This window comes from Schistocerca americana, chromosome 10 (genome assembly GCF_021461395.2).
Source record: "Schistocerca americana isolate TAMUIC-IGC-003095 chromosome 10, iqSchAmer2.1, whole genome shotgun sequence".
NCBI lineage: Eukaryota > Metazoa > Arthropoda > Insecta > Orthoptera > Acrididae > Schistocerca > Schistocerca americana.
In genome coordinates, this window is record NC_060128.1 from 196,909,798 (window position 1) to 196,925,186 (window position 15,389).

Sequence of the window (15,389 nt, forward strand, 5' to 3'; positions counted from 1 at the left end):
AGTGAGAGAAGCATTTGTCCAACACTTCACAATCGCCATAGAACAGGGTGGAGGCAGCCAAGTATCAGTGTGTGTCCCAGTCATTAAGCCAGTGTTGTTGTCACAGTGCTAATCTTAGTCAAGACTACGTCAACTCTCTGTGCACACTGTGCATTAACAGGACATAAATATCCACTTATTATGATACTCTGTGTACCCAGGAGGGTAGTTGACAATGTGGTTTTACCTTTTTACAGTGGATTTTCTTCTTAACAATTGAATATTCACTCTATAGATTAGTCTACGAGTTATAAGTGTTGTTCCACATTTTTCCTACAGATGCAGAACTACACTAAATTCTCTGAACTGTGCTTCCAGATTTTCCAGACACAGCTTTAAATGTCCAGGTTGAAGCACTTTGAACTTGAGTCAATAAAAGAGACACTAATCAAACCCCTTTATGCTCAGAACTTCAGTCATGAAACTAAGGAACACTCAACATATGGTACGTACCACCTTGATCTACATTACTGACAGTTAGTGCTAATCACATTGCTGTTCTTTCCTGAAGCGAACTATTGCTCCATTTCTAGTGGACTTCCTGACTGCATCCAGTTGGAGAGAAAGCTCAGACACGTTAAATACATGGATATGGCGGGCAGCCTTCTGCTTATGTCAAAAGTTCTTTATTACAGTCATATACAAGACTTAGAAATTTAGGTGCTTGCATTTGCCTGTTGTTGATTATAACTGTAGAGAAGAAGGAAAATAATTAATACCTCTTGTTGTCCTTTGATCACATAACAACAGAATTCTGCATAAAAATTGTTTGCTGTTTAATAGAACACTAGTATATTTTGTTTTCTAGGATGATGAAAGTGCTATGAAAGTAACGAATAAAGTAACACTAATGTATGTCACTATCAAAAGTATACATATCCGCTCAACAAAATTAAAATAACAAAAAGATATGATTTAGTCCTCCCCTGCAAAATAAATTACTGTAGTTTTGATCTTCATTTTGACAATCTAAATATAATTAATTTTCCTGTAACAAATGCAACAGTATACTTGCAGAAAATGCTTTTCTGTGGGGCACCAAATGTATACTGGAACAGAGGAAGTGAAACTCTGTTTAATGTCGCACCTGATATTACTGCCTCTGTTTTATCACCACCAATTATGAAAGAACTGGAAATATCTGGACTGAGTGCAATAGTCACTAACTCCATCTCAGTTGACTGGCTACACTGGGGTAAAATGTCTCCCTTCTACATTTTCTCCAGCAAGCTTCTGATCTGATCGTCACCTCATATGCTAGCACCAGAAACTAGCAGTACCTTTTGGACACACTAACATACTCACTAGTTAACCTGTCCCACTGACCAACTCTACCTGTCCTCTAGCAGAATGCAGCTCAGCATGTGGAAGGCTGTGGAGTAGCTATGCAGTGCCGTGGTACTCACTTTATGTAGGGGATGTTGGCCACCACGTGGTACTTGGACCCAGGGTCAAAGTCGATCTCCGACCTCAGCACGGGCGGCTTCACTCCACTGTAGTTCTCCCTGGAAGAAAATGGCTCACATTCATAAAAAAATTTGACACTTACATAAATTTGTTTGTAGCTTCTGTATCTGTGGCTTTTAATCCAGTCACATCCTACATAAATGGCACTATTGGCCTTGCTTTTGGGACCTGGAAATTTATGAAACTAATTTGAAGAGTATCACATTGTTTATAGATTAACACTCAACAGTAATGAAAAACTTACTTTTTTATTTTAAAACTATCATCACTGAACAAAATTTCATTACACAATAAGAAGTTACTAGATTCCAGAATGAATCTTTCACTATGAAAAATAATTTGTGAAATAGGAGAGGTGGTTCTTGGAGAAGCAAACCTGTGAGGCTGGGTTGTAAGCCATACCTGCATGCTCAGTTGGTAAGAGCACTGCCCACAAAAGACAAAGCTTCACATTTGCATCCCTGTCTGGCAGACAGTTTTAATGTGTCAGCATGTTTTAAAAAGCTTCTTCCATAATGTACTTTTTTTTACTATTCATTTTTGCTGTGATTTGATTTAAATCTGATGTAACTAGTTAGTGCAGTTTTTTTTCATCAGTTAGTACAGATCCCTATGTATGAAGGGCCTGCAAAAAATAAATTATACATTGTTATGGGAGGTGAAGTAATATCTACCGAATGCTGCACTACACTTCAGAGTGGCGTACATGACAATATTTTTCAACACGCGCACCAGGTCTCTGTAAACAATGGTCGGAATGGTCTTCCAATCACTCAATTCCTCAGTGGTAGGAATCTGCTCCTCAGTCATGGGGCCATTCTAAGACCATTGTGTGAACATCCTCACTGTTGGAAAATCTGTGACTGCTACAGATCAGTTCCTCTGTTGCTAGAGCACTGTCGTCCGGTCGATGTCGATGGCGTTCCTTCCCGACTGGCATCACCTACATCTGTGCGGCCTTGGTGAAACTGTTGGCTCTACAGCCAGATGTGACAATGTATTTGATCCACATACCACCAGAATTTCACTGTGAAACTGTGCGATTTAGATGATTCACCCACAAAAATCGTACTGCTCTGCGTACTTCAACTTTTGAGGATGTTACCAGTTGCTGTGCCATTTCACTCCCACATCACGATGCACGTGTTAACTGTACCACAGCAGAACTGTGTGTGCAGAAAACTCGAAACATACACTCTCTTCTGATAATGGACCAACCTTTTTGCACAGTAGTCTTAGGGTGGGATGACGTGTGTAACTTACTTTCAGGAGTCATCTCATACATTTAATGAACTACAGTTCTGAGTACAATGATTCACACTTTAAATGGTCTCAAAAATGTGATCAGACTCTTGGTGCTCTCTTGTCTGCAAGAATCTCTCTCCTGGAACATTCCAAATTTCAACAGTTGAATAATCACTTCACTGCAGTCCTCTCATAGTTGTGGAAATGAGGTAATGTCACATCGTTAGCGCATATAAAATAGAGGGAAACATTCCACGTGGGAAAAATATATCTAAAAACAAAGATGATGTTACTTACCAAACAAAAGCGCTGGCACGTCGATAGACACACAAACAAACACAAACATACACACAATTCTAGCTTTCACAACCAACGGTTGCTTCGTCTCCTTCCCTCTTTCCTGACAAAGCACCCGTTGGTTGCAAAAGCTAGAATTTTGTGTGTATGTTTGTGCGTCTATCGACGTGCCAGCGCTTTCGTTTGGTAAGTCACATCATCTTTGTTTTTAGATGACACACAAACAAACACAAACATACACACAAAATTCTAGCTTTCGCAACCAACGGTTGCCTCATCAGGAAAGAGGGAAGGAGAGGGAAAGATGAAAGGATGTGGGTTTTAAGGGAGAGGGTAAGGAGTCATTCCAATCCCGGGAGCGGAAAGACTTACCTTAGGGGGAAAAAAGGACAGGTATACACTCGCACACACACACACACACACACACACACACACACACACACACACACACACACACACATATCCATCCACACATACAGACACAGGCAGACATATGTCCCTCTCCTTCCCTCTTTCCTGATGAGGCAACCGTTGGTTGCGAAAGCTAGAATTTTGTGTGTATGTTTGTGTGTCTATCGACCTGCCAGCGCTTTCGTTCGGTAAGTCACCTCATCTTTATTTTTTTTATATATATATATATATATATATATATATATATATATATATATATATATAAATAATAGAGGGAAACATTCCACGTGGGAAAAATATATCTAAAAAGAAAGATGATGAAACTTACCAAACAAAAGCGCTGGCAGGTCGATAGACACACAAACAAACACAAACATACACACAAAATTCTAGCTTTCGCAACCAATGGTTGCCTCGTCAGGAAAGAGGGAAGGAGAAGGAAAGACAAAAGGATATGGGTTTTAAGGGAGAGGGTAAGGAGTCATTCCAATCCCGGGAGCGGAAAGACTTACCTTAGGGGGAAAAAAGGACAGGTATACACTCGCGCACACACACACATATCCATCCACACATACACAGACACAAGCAGACATTTGTAAAGGCAAAGAGTTTGGGCAGAGATCTCTGCCCAAACTCTTTGCCTTTACAAATGTCTGCTTGTGTCTGTGTATGTGTGGATGGATATGTGTGTGTGTGCGCGAGTGTATACCTGTCCTTTTTTCCCCCTAAGGTAAGTCTTTCCGCTCCCGGGATTGGAATGACTCCTTACCCTCTCCCTTAAAACCCATATCCTTTTGTCTTTCCTTCTCCTTCCCTCTTTCCTGACGAGGCAACCATTGGTTGCGAAAGCTAGAATTTTGTGTGTATGTTTGTGTGTCTATCGACCTGCCAGCGCTTTTGTTTGGTAAGTTTCATCATCTTTCTTTTTAGATATATATATATATATATATATATATATATATATATATATATATATTCTCAAACAAGTGTCACATATGAATACAAACTATGTAGGAAAGTTAATTCAACAGCAATAGAGAGTTTTTTAAACATTGTCAAGGAACAAGAGTGGAAGGATGTTTATAGCACTGATAACATAGATGATAAATATAATGCTTTTCGTAACACATTTCTGATCTTCTTTGAGAGGTGCTTTCCATTAGAGCATTCTAAATGAGGTACTAGCAGTAATAGGCAGCCTGGGTGGCTGACTAGTGGGATAAGGATATCTTGTAGAACAAAGCGGGAATTATATCAAAATGTTAGAAGTAGTCACAGTCAAGCTACTGTAGCCCACTACAAACAGTACTGTAAGGTACTTAAAAATGTTATTAGGAAGGCAAAGAGTATGTGGTGTGCAAATAGAATAGCTAATTCAAAGGATAAAATTAAAACCAAATGGTCAGTTGTGAAGGAAGTGTCCGGTCAGCAGAACAAGGTCGACGATATAAAGCCAGTTCACAGTAAAAAGATTTCTGTTACTGATAAATCATATGTACAGTATTTAACAATCATTTTCTGACCATTGATGATGAATTAAATAAAAAATTAGTTTCTACAGGCAATCATATAGCTCTCTTGGCAAATGCCTTTCTGAGATTGATGTCTGAAATATTCCTCTGTGATACAGACAGGGGGAGACTGAGTCAATAATTAAATCACTGAAGACTTAGGACCCTCATGGATACGATGGAGTGCCTAGCTGAATATTAAAGTACTGTGCTGCACATGTTAGCCCTGTACTTAGCCATATTTGATTTTTCCTTTAGCAATGATCAGTTTCCTGAATGATTAAAGTACTTAGTAGTAAAGCTGCTTTATAAAAAGAGACAAAGGGATAATGGAGACAATTTTAGACGTATTTCTATGCCATCAGTGTTTGCTAAAGTTATTGAAAAGGCTGCACAGGATAATTGATCATTTTATATTGGACGATTTGCTATCAAATGTACAGTTCGGCTGTAGAAGTCTTTTAACAACTGAAAATGCTATATTCTCTTTTCTCTGTGAGGTACTGGATGGGTTAAACAAAAGGTTTCAAATGCTAGCATACTTTTTGATTTAACTAAGGTGTTTAATTGTGTTTATCACAAAATATTGCTCCAGAAGTTGAACCATTATGGAATATGGGGAGCAGCTCACAATTGGTTCACCTCTTACTTTAGCAACAGTCAGCAAAAGTTCATTATTCACAATGTTGAGAATGGCTGTCATGTGGGGTCTGAGGGGGGTACACTCAAGTGGGGGTGCCCCAGGGATCAGTGTTGGGTTTACTCTAAAATATTTCTGTTTGCTGATGACACTAGATTGGTAGTAAAGGCTGTTGTGTGCAAGATTGGCCTGGTTTCAAATAGTGCTGTTCATGACCTAAGTTCATGGCTTGTAGAAAATAAACTAATGCTAAACCACAATAAGACTCAGTTTTTACAGTTTCTAACACACAATTAAACAAAACCTGACGTTTTAACTTTACAGAATGGGTATACAATTAGTGAAACTGAACAGTTCAAATTTCTAGGTGTTCAGATAGACAGTAAACTGTCGTGGAAAGCCCATGTTCAGGATCTTGTTCAAAGACTTAATGCTACCATTTTTGTTATTCGAATGGTATCTGAAGTGAGTGATCGTTCAACACAATAATTAGTCCACTTTTGCTTATTTTCATTTGCTTATGTGGTACGGTATTATATTTTGGGGTAACTCTTCCCATTCGAAAAGGATATTTTTGGCTCAGAAGTGGCCAGTTTGGGCGATAAGTAGTGTAAGTACACGAACCTCTTGTCGACCCCTGTTCACGAGTCTGGGTATTTTGACATTTACCCCCCCCCCCCCCCCCCTCTCTCTCTCTCTCTCTCTCTCTCTCTCTCTCTCTCTCTCTCTCTCTCTCTCTCTCCTTACAGTCATTTCTTGTTAACAATATTAGCTTATTCCCAAGAATAAGCAACTTCCACTCAGTTAATACTCATGTTTCCATCTAGGGTTTCTAAAGATTGCTACCAGAGACTCTGCAATGGGAATGTGGGAATAATGTATTAGGGTCATTAAAAAAGAAACTAGCCAGAGGCTGTAAAATGAAAACCTTCGCTGGAGTGATCATAACGCCATTGCCTGTGGAAGAATGTGCAGTTCCAATAAGAGTGCTGAGGCCCCAGACTTACTGCCAGAGGGACACACGCGCACACAGGTGACGACAGTGTGAGCTTGTGAGCGTAGTGCCACCAGCTGTTCCAAGTAGTGCTGAAAACAGTGAAATGGAGGCTGCAAAAGAAGAGCAAAGACATGTATTGTGTTTGCTGACAGTGGAAGTACTGCAGAGAATGGAAATCTACCAAAGAATGGCATAATTATATGAAGAGCATTTCATCTGCATCACAAGAGTCAAGATGTGGCACAAGCAATTCGAGGAAGGACAGACGTCACTGAAGGACAGATGTCATTGGCCGATGACATACGATCTGGAATGCCACACTGCTGTACCATTATCATTGTTCTGTAAATGAATGTCATCGTTACTAGAGACTGGTATGTTACAGTGGCAGCCATTACCCCAGAGTTCAAACAGAGCATTAGAGTTGCAACAGACATGTCACACTCCTTCTGGTGCAAGGAAATGCAGTACACGGCTTTGCTCTTCTTTTGAAGTCTCCATTTCATTGTTTTCAACACTACTGAGCACAGTGGACGGTTGACGCATGCAAGTGCTTACTCTGTCAAGACGGGAGTGTGTGTCCGCATCCCTCTAGTGGTGAGTTTGGGGCCTCAGCGCTGTTGCAGGGATTACCCCCTTCTTCTGTAAGCAATGGTACAACAATCCTGTCAGTGGTTTTCATTTTATAGCTTCCGGCTTTTTTCTTTTAAAATGACAATAATACATCACTTGTGTAGGATCAGCCAGAGACCTCCACCAAATCCTTTCAACCCAGTGGTGCTATTCTGTTCCCACATACCTCCTGGCGGAACCTCTAATTGTGGTGTTTGGAAATCATTGGTGGAAACGCCAGTGGTAACGAGAGGTCAAATCAGAACCGGAGGTGTGCTCAGGTAGTGCTGACGAATTAGGCAGCTACTCACAGTAAGCTGCAAGTCAGAGTTCGTGACCTTGTCTAGCATTCGTTTTCGTTAGCCACCATGTATTTGCTACATTGCAAATGCAGTATTTCTGAACAGTTTTCGACGATATCAATAAATATCACAGTGAATTCCTTGACTTCGTCCCTGCCATCTGTACATCTCAGTAGTGGTCCTGTGGATCTTCAGAAAAAAAAATATAAAACAGACACTGACTGATTTCCTTCTTTCATTATACATTCTTGTACAACTCTGCTACTTCTCTTTCCTCAATGGTGGAACCTTCTGTCCTTTGAAAAAATCTGATGGAACTTCACAGCGAATTTGTCACTAACCAGAGGAAGAGTAGAATTATCTTACACCTCGATTTGGGATACATCAGGACTATTTAAAGACAGAGAGTGTACATCAACAGGGGTTTACTACCTAAACACCATTTAGCTCAATCTACTGACAAAATGTGTGTCAAAGGAGACTGTACAAGGAAGGAATAAGATTCCTCATGGCACAGAACAGTCCTGAAGGCTTATGTATATTGATAACTTAGTGCTCTTGGCTACACAAAAAGGAACCTGATAAACATTTAACATCCTGGTGGAAACAAGAAAGAACTATTGAATGACTGCCAACTTAAACTTTGAACACCTGAAAGTGTAGGTTCACTGCAAATCTTAGTGGTCAAGCTACAATCCCCAGCAATTTTGTTGTTAATGGTAAACTGTAGCATCAAAAAAATTACAGAGGCTAACCCCTGCAAAATCTGCATTTATAATGGAAAACTCCAGTCTGAATTGTACAAACCACCTCTAAAAGGATTTGTTGAGTATTTTGCACTGGATGGCTCAGAAACACAAAAGTTGTGGAAATGGAAAGGAAAAATGTAAACTGTTTTAAGAGGTGGCAAATGTACATCAAATTCAGATGCTACAAGTCCCCTTGGGACTTGTCACCATCTAAATGAGAAAGGTTTTCTTTCTTCAGATCATAGGAGAACTATGCATCACACAGTGGGAATGTTCTAACTATAACAGCATAGTGTAGGTGAGTGTGTTAAGTGGTTGTATACTGTAGTAGTATGCTATTTGGATCTGTTGGGAGAATTCTACAAAGGTGTTAAGTACACTGTATTGAAGGATTTAAGGTATATGTAAAGCATCACATACACTGTTGTTTTGAAGCTGCTTCAGTAATTACAACCAGTTGTATTAATTGAATGTCATCTGTTGTCAGTCACAGCTAAGATGCGTATACAATAAAATGCACTATTTCACCATCATTCTTCGCATTTGAAAATTCACAAGTGCCTGGGACCTAGTGGACTCCTTTGGTAAATATCTAAGCAGTTTCAGTAGTAAGTAGCTCTTGTAGTAGTATCATGATACAATGTCAACAAGTAAAAATGTCATTATTGTAAGACAACAGAAACCAGAGTCAAATTAAAGCACGGGCTTATGTAAGGTGTACACAGGTGACTGACCAACTGCACTTGATATTAAGTGCTGTGACAACATATCAGTTGATCTCACAGTGTCAATCATCAGGAGAAGTAAACCAGAAAATTTGTATGACACCAGATCTTACTGCCAAGTGCAGTGCGTTGACGTACGTGCTCCTTGACCAGTGGTGCTTACATTATAACAGAACAACTTTTCATCAGTATAATGTGGAAAAATAAACAATACAAAAGTGCTTAAAGTGATTTACAAAACAACAGCATCAAAAGTAAAACACAAAGCGAGGCTACATTTTATAGAAAACAGTCTACATGTACGATAGTAAATATTTTACTGGTTAGCAAGAATTAAGCTGTCTGTGCAAGGATACATGAAAATAATAAAGTGGTTTTATGTAGCAAAGTGAACTCTCAGTCAAAAACACTAAGTACTGTCACAGTTATTAAGTCATATCACTTATTACGTTGCACTAAGAGCTTTATTAGCAAACAAATATGAAACTGAAGTACAAAAGTACTCCACAAGGTCCAAGGCATTGAGTGTATTTAAATGTAAAGGGAGATTCTTAAATGTTAAACAATGGAAAATCCAGGGTGGAATAATGATAAAATTTTGAAAAGGATGGATTGCTGCTCACCATATACCAGAGACATGGAGTTGCAGACAGACACAACTAAATACTAAAAGCTGGAAGGCCTACTTCTGAAATGCACGCATGCATGCGTACCATACAAATGTGTAAGACAGCAACTCAGAGAATTTAAATAAAAGCTGTTTGAAGAAAGGACTACAGTGAGTTAGTTGATTGCACCACATTTGTACAGCGTGTACCTTGCATATTACAATGGGATGACGATGAGATACATCAACACACAGATATAACCACACAGATAATTATGTTTGCCTATCTCCATACAGAATGGAGCAGGACATGGATTAGTACTATGGTACAAGATAGCCATTAATAACTGTAAGAGTAGTGAGATTGGAAATCCAGTGGTGACACACAAATTACTAATATCAAACAGAACTGAGGAGGTTGCTGGACTTAACATCCCTAAATGACGGACAGAGCTCCATCCTCGACAATGTTATGAGCCCTCATACCAAAATAGACTCCATACAGGTTTGAAAGGTAGCCCAGGAGCTGATAGAGGATCTGGCATTTGGAAACTCTACAACGCCTTTCCTCCCCTTTCTTGTCAAATGCTGGTGCTGAAAAATTTCTTTCCCCACCTGTACTTAAAATCAGTTATTTCTGGATGGAAAGCCACTGTACTAGTACACATTTGTGAGGCCAGTTACAGAGGATGGTTAGTTTGTACAGTAAGAACTTGTTAAGAGAAGATATATACTATGGTTTAGTGAAGTGTGTCAATGAAATACAAAAATAGTTGTAAGCAATTTTGTGCACTGATCTTGTAAGTTTCATTTTGTAATTAGGTATGACATGCAACAGCTTTTTCCACTATAAATTCAGTATTGAATGAGATCTGGCTGAGGACAGACATAGAACTCTCTGTGGACATTTACTGTCTTTAATTGGACCAAAATAATTGCTAAAGGGTTTGTATGATAACTATGTGCACATTTTGTACTTTTTTGTATCAGATGGTTGATCTGTTTCATGAAATACAGGCAACATTACAAATATGGTAATGGAAAGTCACTGGTGGACTATAAATAATGGGAGTACAGACAGTAATTCACCGTACAGTTGAGGTGTTGGGTGACTTACAGGTACACAAACAAGTCAGAATACTTGTAAAATTTTCAGAGTTACGCGAGTCAGTTTTTGTTGGATAGCAGCCTCTTCATTTGTCATCATAAAACAGTATCGATCAGTTAATTTTGTGATTTTCATACATAAAGTTCAATTAAATCCTTACAGATTTACTTTTGAAGTAATTTTGGTACAAATAATGCCTATGCATGTGTTCCTATCACAGCCAAATTAGCTGTCAATACATTTTATTATTTTTTAACCACAATACAAAATTAAAATATTTCAAACAATTATTTCAATTTACTAAATTAAATTCTTTACATTCAAATTATTGTTGTCTTTTTATGGTTCTGTGCCTCAATCGGTAAAAATGGAACCCTCAGAGGATCACTTTGTTGTCTATCTGTCTGTCTGTCCGTCTGTCTTTTCCTCAGGAATGGGTACATGTATCAAGAATTTATGTAGCATACTAAGGCCTATGGTGCGTTGTTGATGTAACAATTTGAAGCTTCTAAGCCAATGGAGTAAAAAGATATGGCCATATATGTCACATATTTTGATACTCACTCATCAAAATCTATAGGGTACTTCCCATTGATCTACAATGATGAAACTTGGCAAGACGTCAGATTTGACAGTACAAGTAAAGGAGAGTATCTGAAAATTGTTAATTTGTAATTATATCACATGAAAAATACATTCTTTTGTCATTTGTTATCTGAGGCCAAAACTGAAATTAAAACAATCAGTAGTTCTGCATTCAGACTTACTGGGTCACAATGGTAAAAGTCAAATATCAGGCAAAGGGTGACTTTATTGTTCATATGATGCATTTCGAAATTTATCCGTCATCAGATATGTTGCATGTCGATATGGCTTTTCAAGTTGTATATGAAACAAACTATTGCAGACTAGTCACATACGAGTTGAAACCCAATATCTGTGTGCAGCATTCGCTCCTGGATATCTGATAGTGGATAAATTCCGAAACACATCATATGAGCAATAAAATCACTCCTTGCCTTATGTTTGACTTTTGCCATTACGACACAGTCATCCTGAATGCAGAACTACTGACTGTAATAATTATGGATGTCTGTCTCCTGCAATGACATTATGCCACATCTATATTATTGAAATTAAAAGATTGTGGAAAATCTTGCCATCACTGTAACCAAAATTTTACCAGTACCGGAGTCAATAACAGGCAAAAATGGTCAAGATTCTTGGTTCCCGGAATGGATGAACTGTCTATACACTTAATTAAGTTTGCATGGAACTCTCAGTGTGCAAGACCTACTCAAACCTGGCCAATTTTTTGTTGTTGTTAGGCCTTATTTCCACAGTTGCAGTTACACAACTTATGTAGGTTATATACCACCTCTGGCAACTGATTTAAATAAGACTTTTATTACAGTCACAAAAGATAGTACACGATCTACATTACATTTCAAATTATTGTGGCAAGCATCCAAAAACTTTAAAACAAGAATACTCTTTTATATCAATTCACACATATCTGTGTATCTTACTATACTTGTATGTTAGTTATACATTTGAGAGTTCTGTGTCTCATGTTACAGAGAGGATGCAATTGTAAGTCTAGAATGAGATTATATGAGTACAGATTTTATGCAGCCAAGAACAAGCAGCTGTGAGTAAACTGAAGAACTCAACAAAAATAGATGTTGAATTTGATTCCTAAAGAGTATCACAATCATTAATTCTCCTGCAGCATTTAAAGACTGAGAATCCAGGACCGCAACAGAACATCCACAATGAATTTTTGACTAGATATTTCCTACAAAAGTTCAGCAAAAATATGTTATGTTGTCTGTTCTCAAATATCTCTTGAAACATTGCAAAATACCTGATATGTTGGTATAAACTGCAATTACAATTACAGTGTCAGTATATTTTGCAGCTGTAAATAGTTGCAGAAGCATTACAAACTTTGCTACACTTTTGGAGACATTCTTCTTCAGAGGTAACTAGCACAGACCACGTACACTGAAGTGACGAAAGACACGGGATACCTCCTAATATCATGTAGGACCACCTTTTTCATAGTGTAGTGCAGGAACTCGACACGGTACAGACTCGGCAAGTCTTCAGAAGTCCCGTGCAGAAATATTGAGCCATACTGCCTCTATAGCCTTCCAAACTTGCGAAAGTGCTGCTGCTGCAGGTTTTTGTGCACAAACTGACTTCTTGATTACATCTTATAAATATTTGATGGGATTCAATCTGGGTAGCCATATCATTCATTTGGATTTTGCAGATTGTTCTCTTAACCAGTTGCAAACCATTGTGGCTCAGTAACATGGCACATTGCCATCCATAAAAATTCCACTGTTGTTTGGGAACACGAAATCCACGAATGGCGGCAGATGGCCTCTAAGTAGCCAAACACGACCATTTCCAGTCTATGATCATTTCACGTGGACCAGAGGACCCAGTCCATTCCACATAAACATGGTCCACACCGTTACAGAGCCACTACCACCGTGCACAGTGCCGCGGCTTTGTGGGGTCTGCGCCACGTTCGAACCCTGCCATCAGCTCTTACCAAGTGAGGCTGGGCCTCATCTGACCGGGTCAGTGTTCCATTTGTGTAGGGCCCAACTAATACGGTCACAAGCCCAGGGGAGGCACTGCAACCAGTGTCATGTTCTTAGAAAAGACACTCACGTCGGTCGTCTGCTGTCGTAGCCGATTAATGCCAAATTTTGCCGCACTGTTCTAACAGAGACATTTGTTGTATGTCTCGCATTGATTTCTGTGGTTTCTTGTCTTTTAGCACTGACAACTCTACACAAATGCCACTGCTCTCGGTTCTTAAGTAAAGGCCATCAGCCACTGTATGTCTATAGTGAGAGGTAATACTTGAAATTTGATATTCTCAGCACACTTCGAATGCTGCATTCCCTAATGATTTCTAAAATTGAATGTCTCGTGCCTCTACCTCCAACTACCAGTCCACATTCAAAGTCTGTTTATTCTCATTGTGTGGCCATAACCATGTCAGATACCTTTTCACATATATCATCGGAGGACAAATGACAGCTCCACCAATGCACTGCCCTTTTATACCTTGTGCACGCAATACTACCGGTATGTGTATATTGCTATCCCAAGACCTAAGTCACGTTTTGTGTGCATCCACAGACACCTGCATGGATGCATTGTCTCACCTTATTAGAATGTACCAGCATTTTAACCCAGCTGATGGGCATGATCATTGACCAACTGTCTACAGAAATAAATGATCACCTCCAAACTCTGGCCAAGAGGAGAGAGAACCGCCCAATGATGGAACATGCTGCCTAGCACAATGTAATAGACTTAAAGAGCCATTTAGCAACCCATTTTCTGTAACCCCCGCTCTTCCCCCAAATACCAGCTTCTCTGAACTATGTAGATGGAAGGAGGAGAGCAGAAAGATTAGTCTTTAACATCCCATTGACAATGAGGTCATCAGAAATTGCTATGTGGATAGAAATTGTCCTCGTAACACATCCACTGACCACGATCCTCTCGACCTCAATCTCCGCTAGCCCCTGTTCCCTTGCTCCACCACCACACACTCGATGTGGGTCCATACCCTCTTCTTTGTAGCCTCCCTCTTCCTCTGTTCTGTCTTCTCCTCCCAGTGCACTCCTCCATATCATCGTGGGTTGTGCACGACTTCCGCTGCCTGCACCTGAGTGAGCTCACAGCCGCCACCTTCTTACCTTGTGCACCTGCCGTCCCCAGTCGCACTGCACTGCCAGTATATTATAGTCAGTTTCTGTACTTCTGAAGAAGGATTGGTCCAATAGCTTAGCAATATTTTCGATCCTGCTTACTTGTCTATCAATCACTCAAGCTGACAATAACTTAATGAGCTATCACCTATACTCGATGCATTATTTACAGAAATATGGGCAGCATTATTAGATGAACACTGTGAGAATGAAAGTGGTTTAAAGTGATTTTTTATGGTGAACCAACTCTGCATATGATGCCACTACAAAAGATTCTGACTAGCCAAAAGTGACCCATGTGATGAGCACACTTCAATGGCCAGACAGGAAGTGCAGCTGAGTGTAGACAAAGAAAGAAATGATCATTGCACAAGTGAAAGCCTCCTCTTGGGAGAGGTTGCCCTGTTGGTGACAACATTGTGCTCCATATTCCATCTGTTAAACATGCCACAAAGCTTGTCAAAAATGAGAAGGAAGCATGGCATTTATTGATAGCCTGTAGTTGAAAATGAAGTTGTAGTCACCAAAGGTTAGATCAATATGTGAATGTCTCAATTTCATCAAAGTGTTTCCTCCTCCCCTCTCCCCCCTCCCATGTATATCTTCAGTGCATAAACATAGACATTGTCAATGGTGGAGCCCTTGTGAAGGACTTCCGTAGCTAAGGTACTGGATTTATGTACGTTATACAGGGCACTGGGACCAATTTTCTAGAAACTAGTGTTGGCCGTGTTTCAATGTGTGGTTTTACCTGATAAATTACTAGCCAACACCTGATTCTTAATTAAAGTAGAAACATTTCAGCCCCACTATCAACTTTGAGAACAAAAAATAAATAAAATAAAATTGTAAGCAAACATGAGAACTCTGAGGTCCCATTGCAAGTACTCTCGATTGTGGGAAACTACTTACCGCTCTGCCAAATCACGCCAGAAT

The 15,389-nt window shown here is 39.4% G+C and overlaps 1 protein-coding gene across 2 annotated transcripts in view; it reads right to left on the reverse strand.

The window, feature by feature from the left end:
* Positions 1-1,441: 1,441 nt before the first annotated feature.
* The window catches only part of LOC124552497 (angiotensin-converting enzyme-like), a 227,308-nt gene continuing 213,360 nt past the window's right edge, over positions 1,442-15,389 (reverse strand). For both annotated transcript variants that reach the window (XM_047126780.1, XM_047126781.1), the window contains exon 12: positions 1,442-1,544. In XM_047126780.1, coding sequence (XP_046982736.1) covers positions 1,442-1,544 — 103 coding nt within the window. The remainder of the gene's footprint in view (positions 1,545-15,389) is intronic.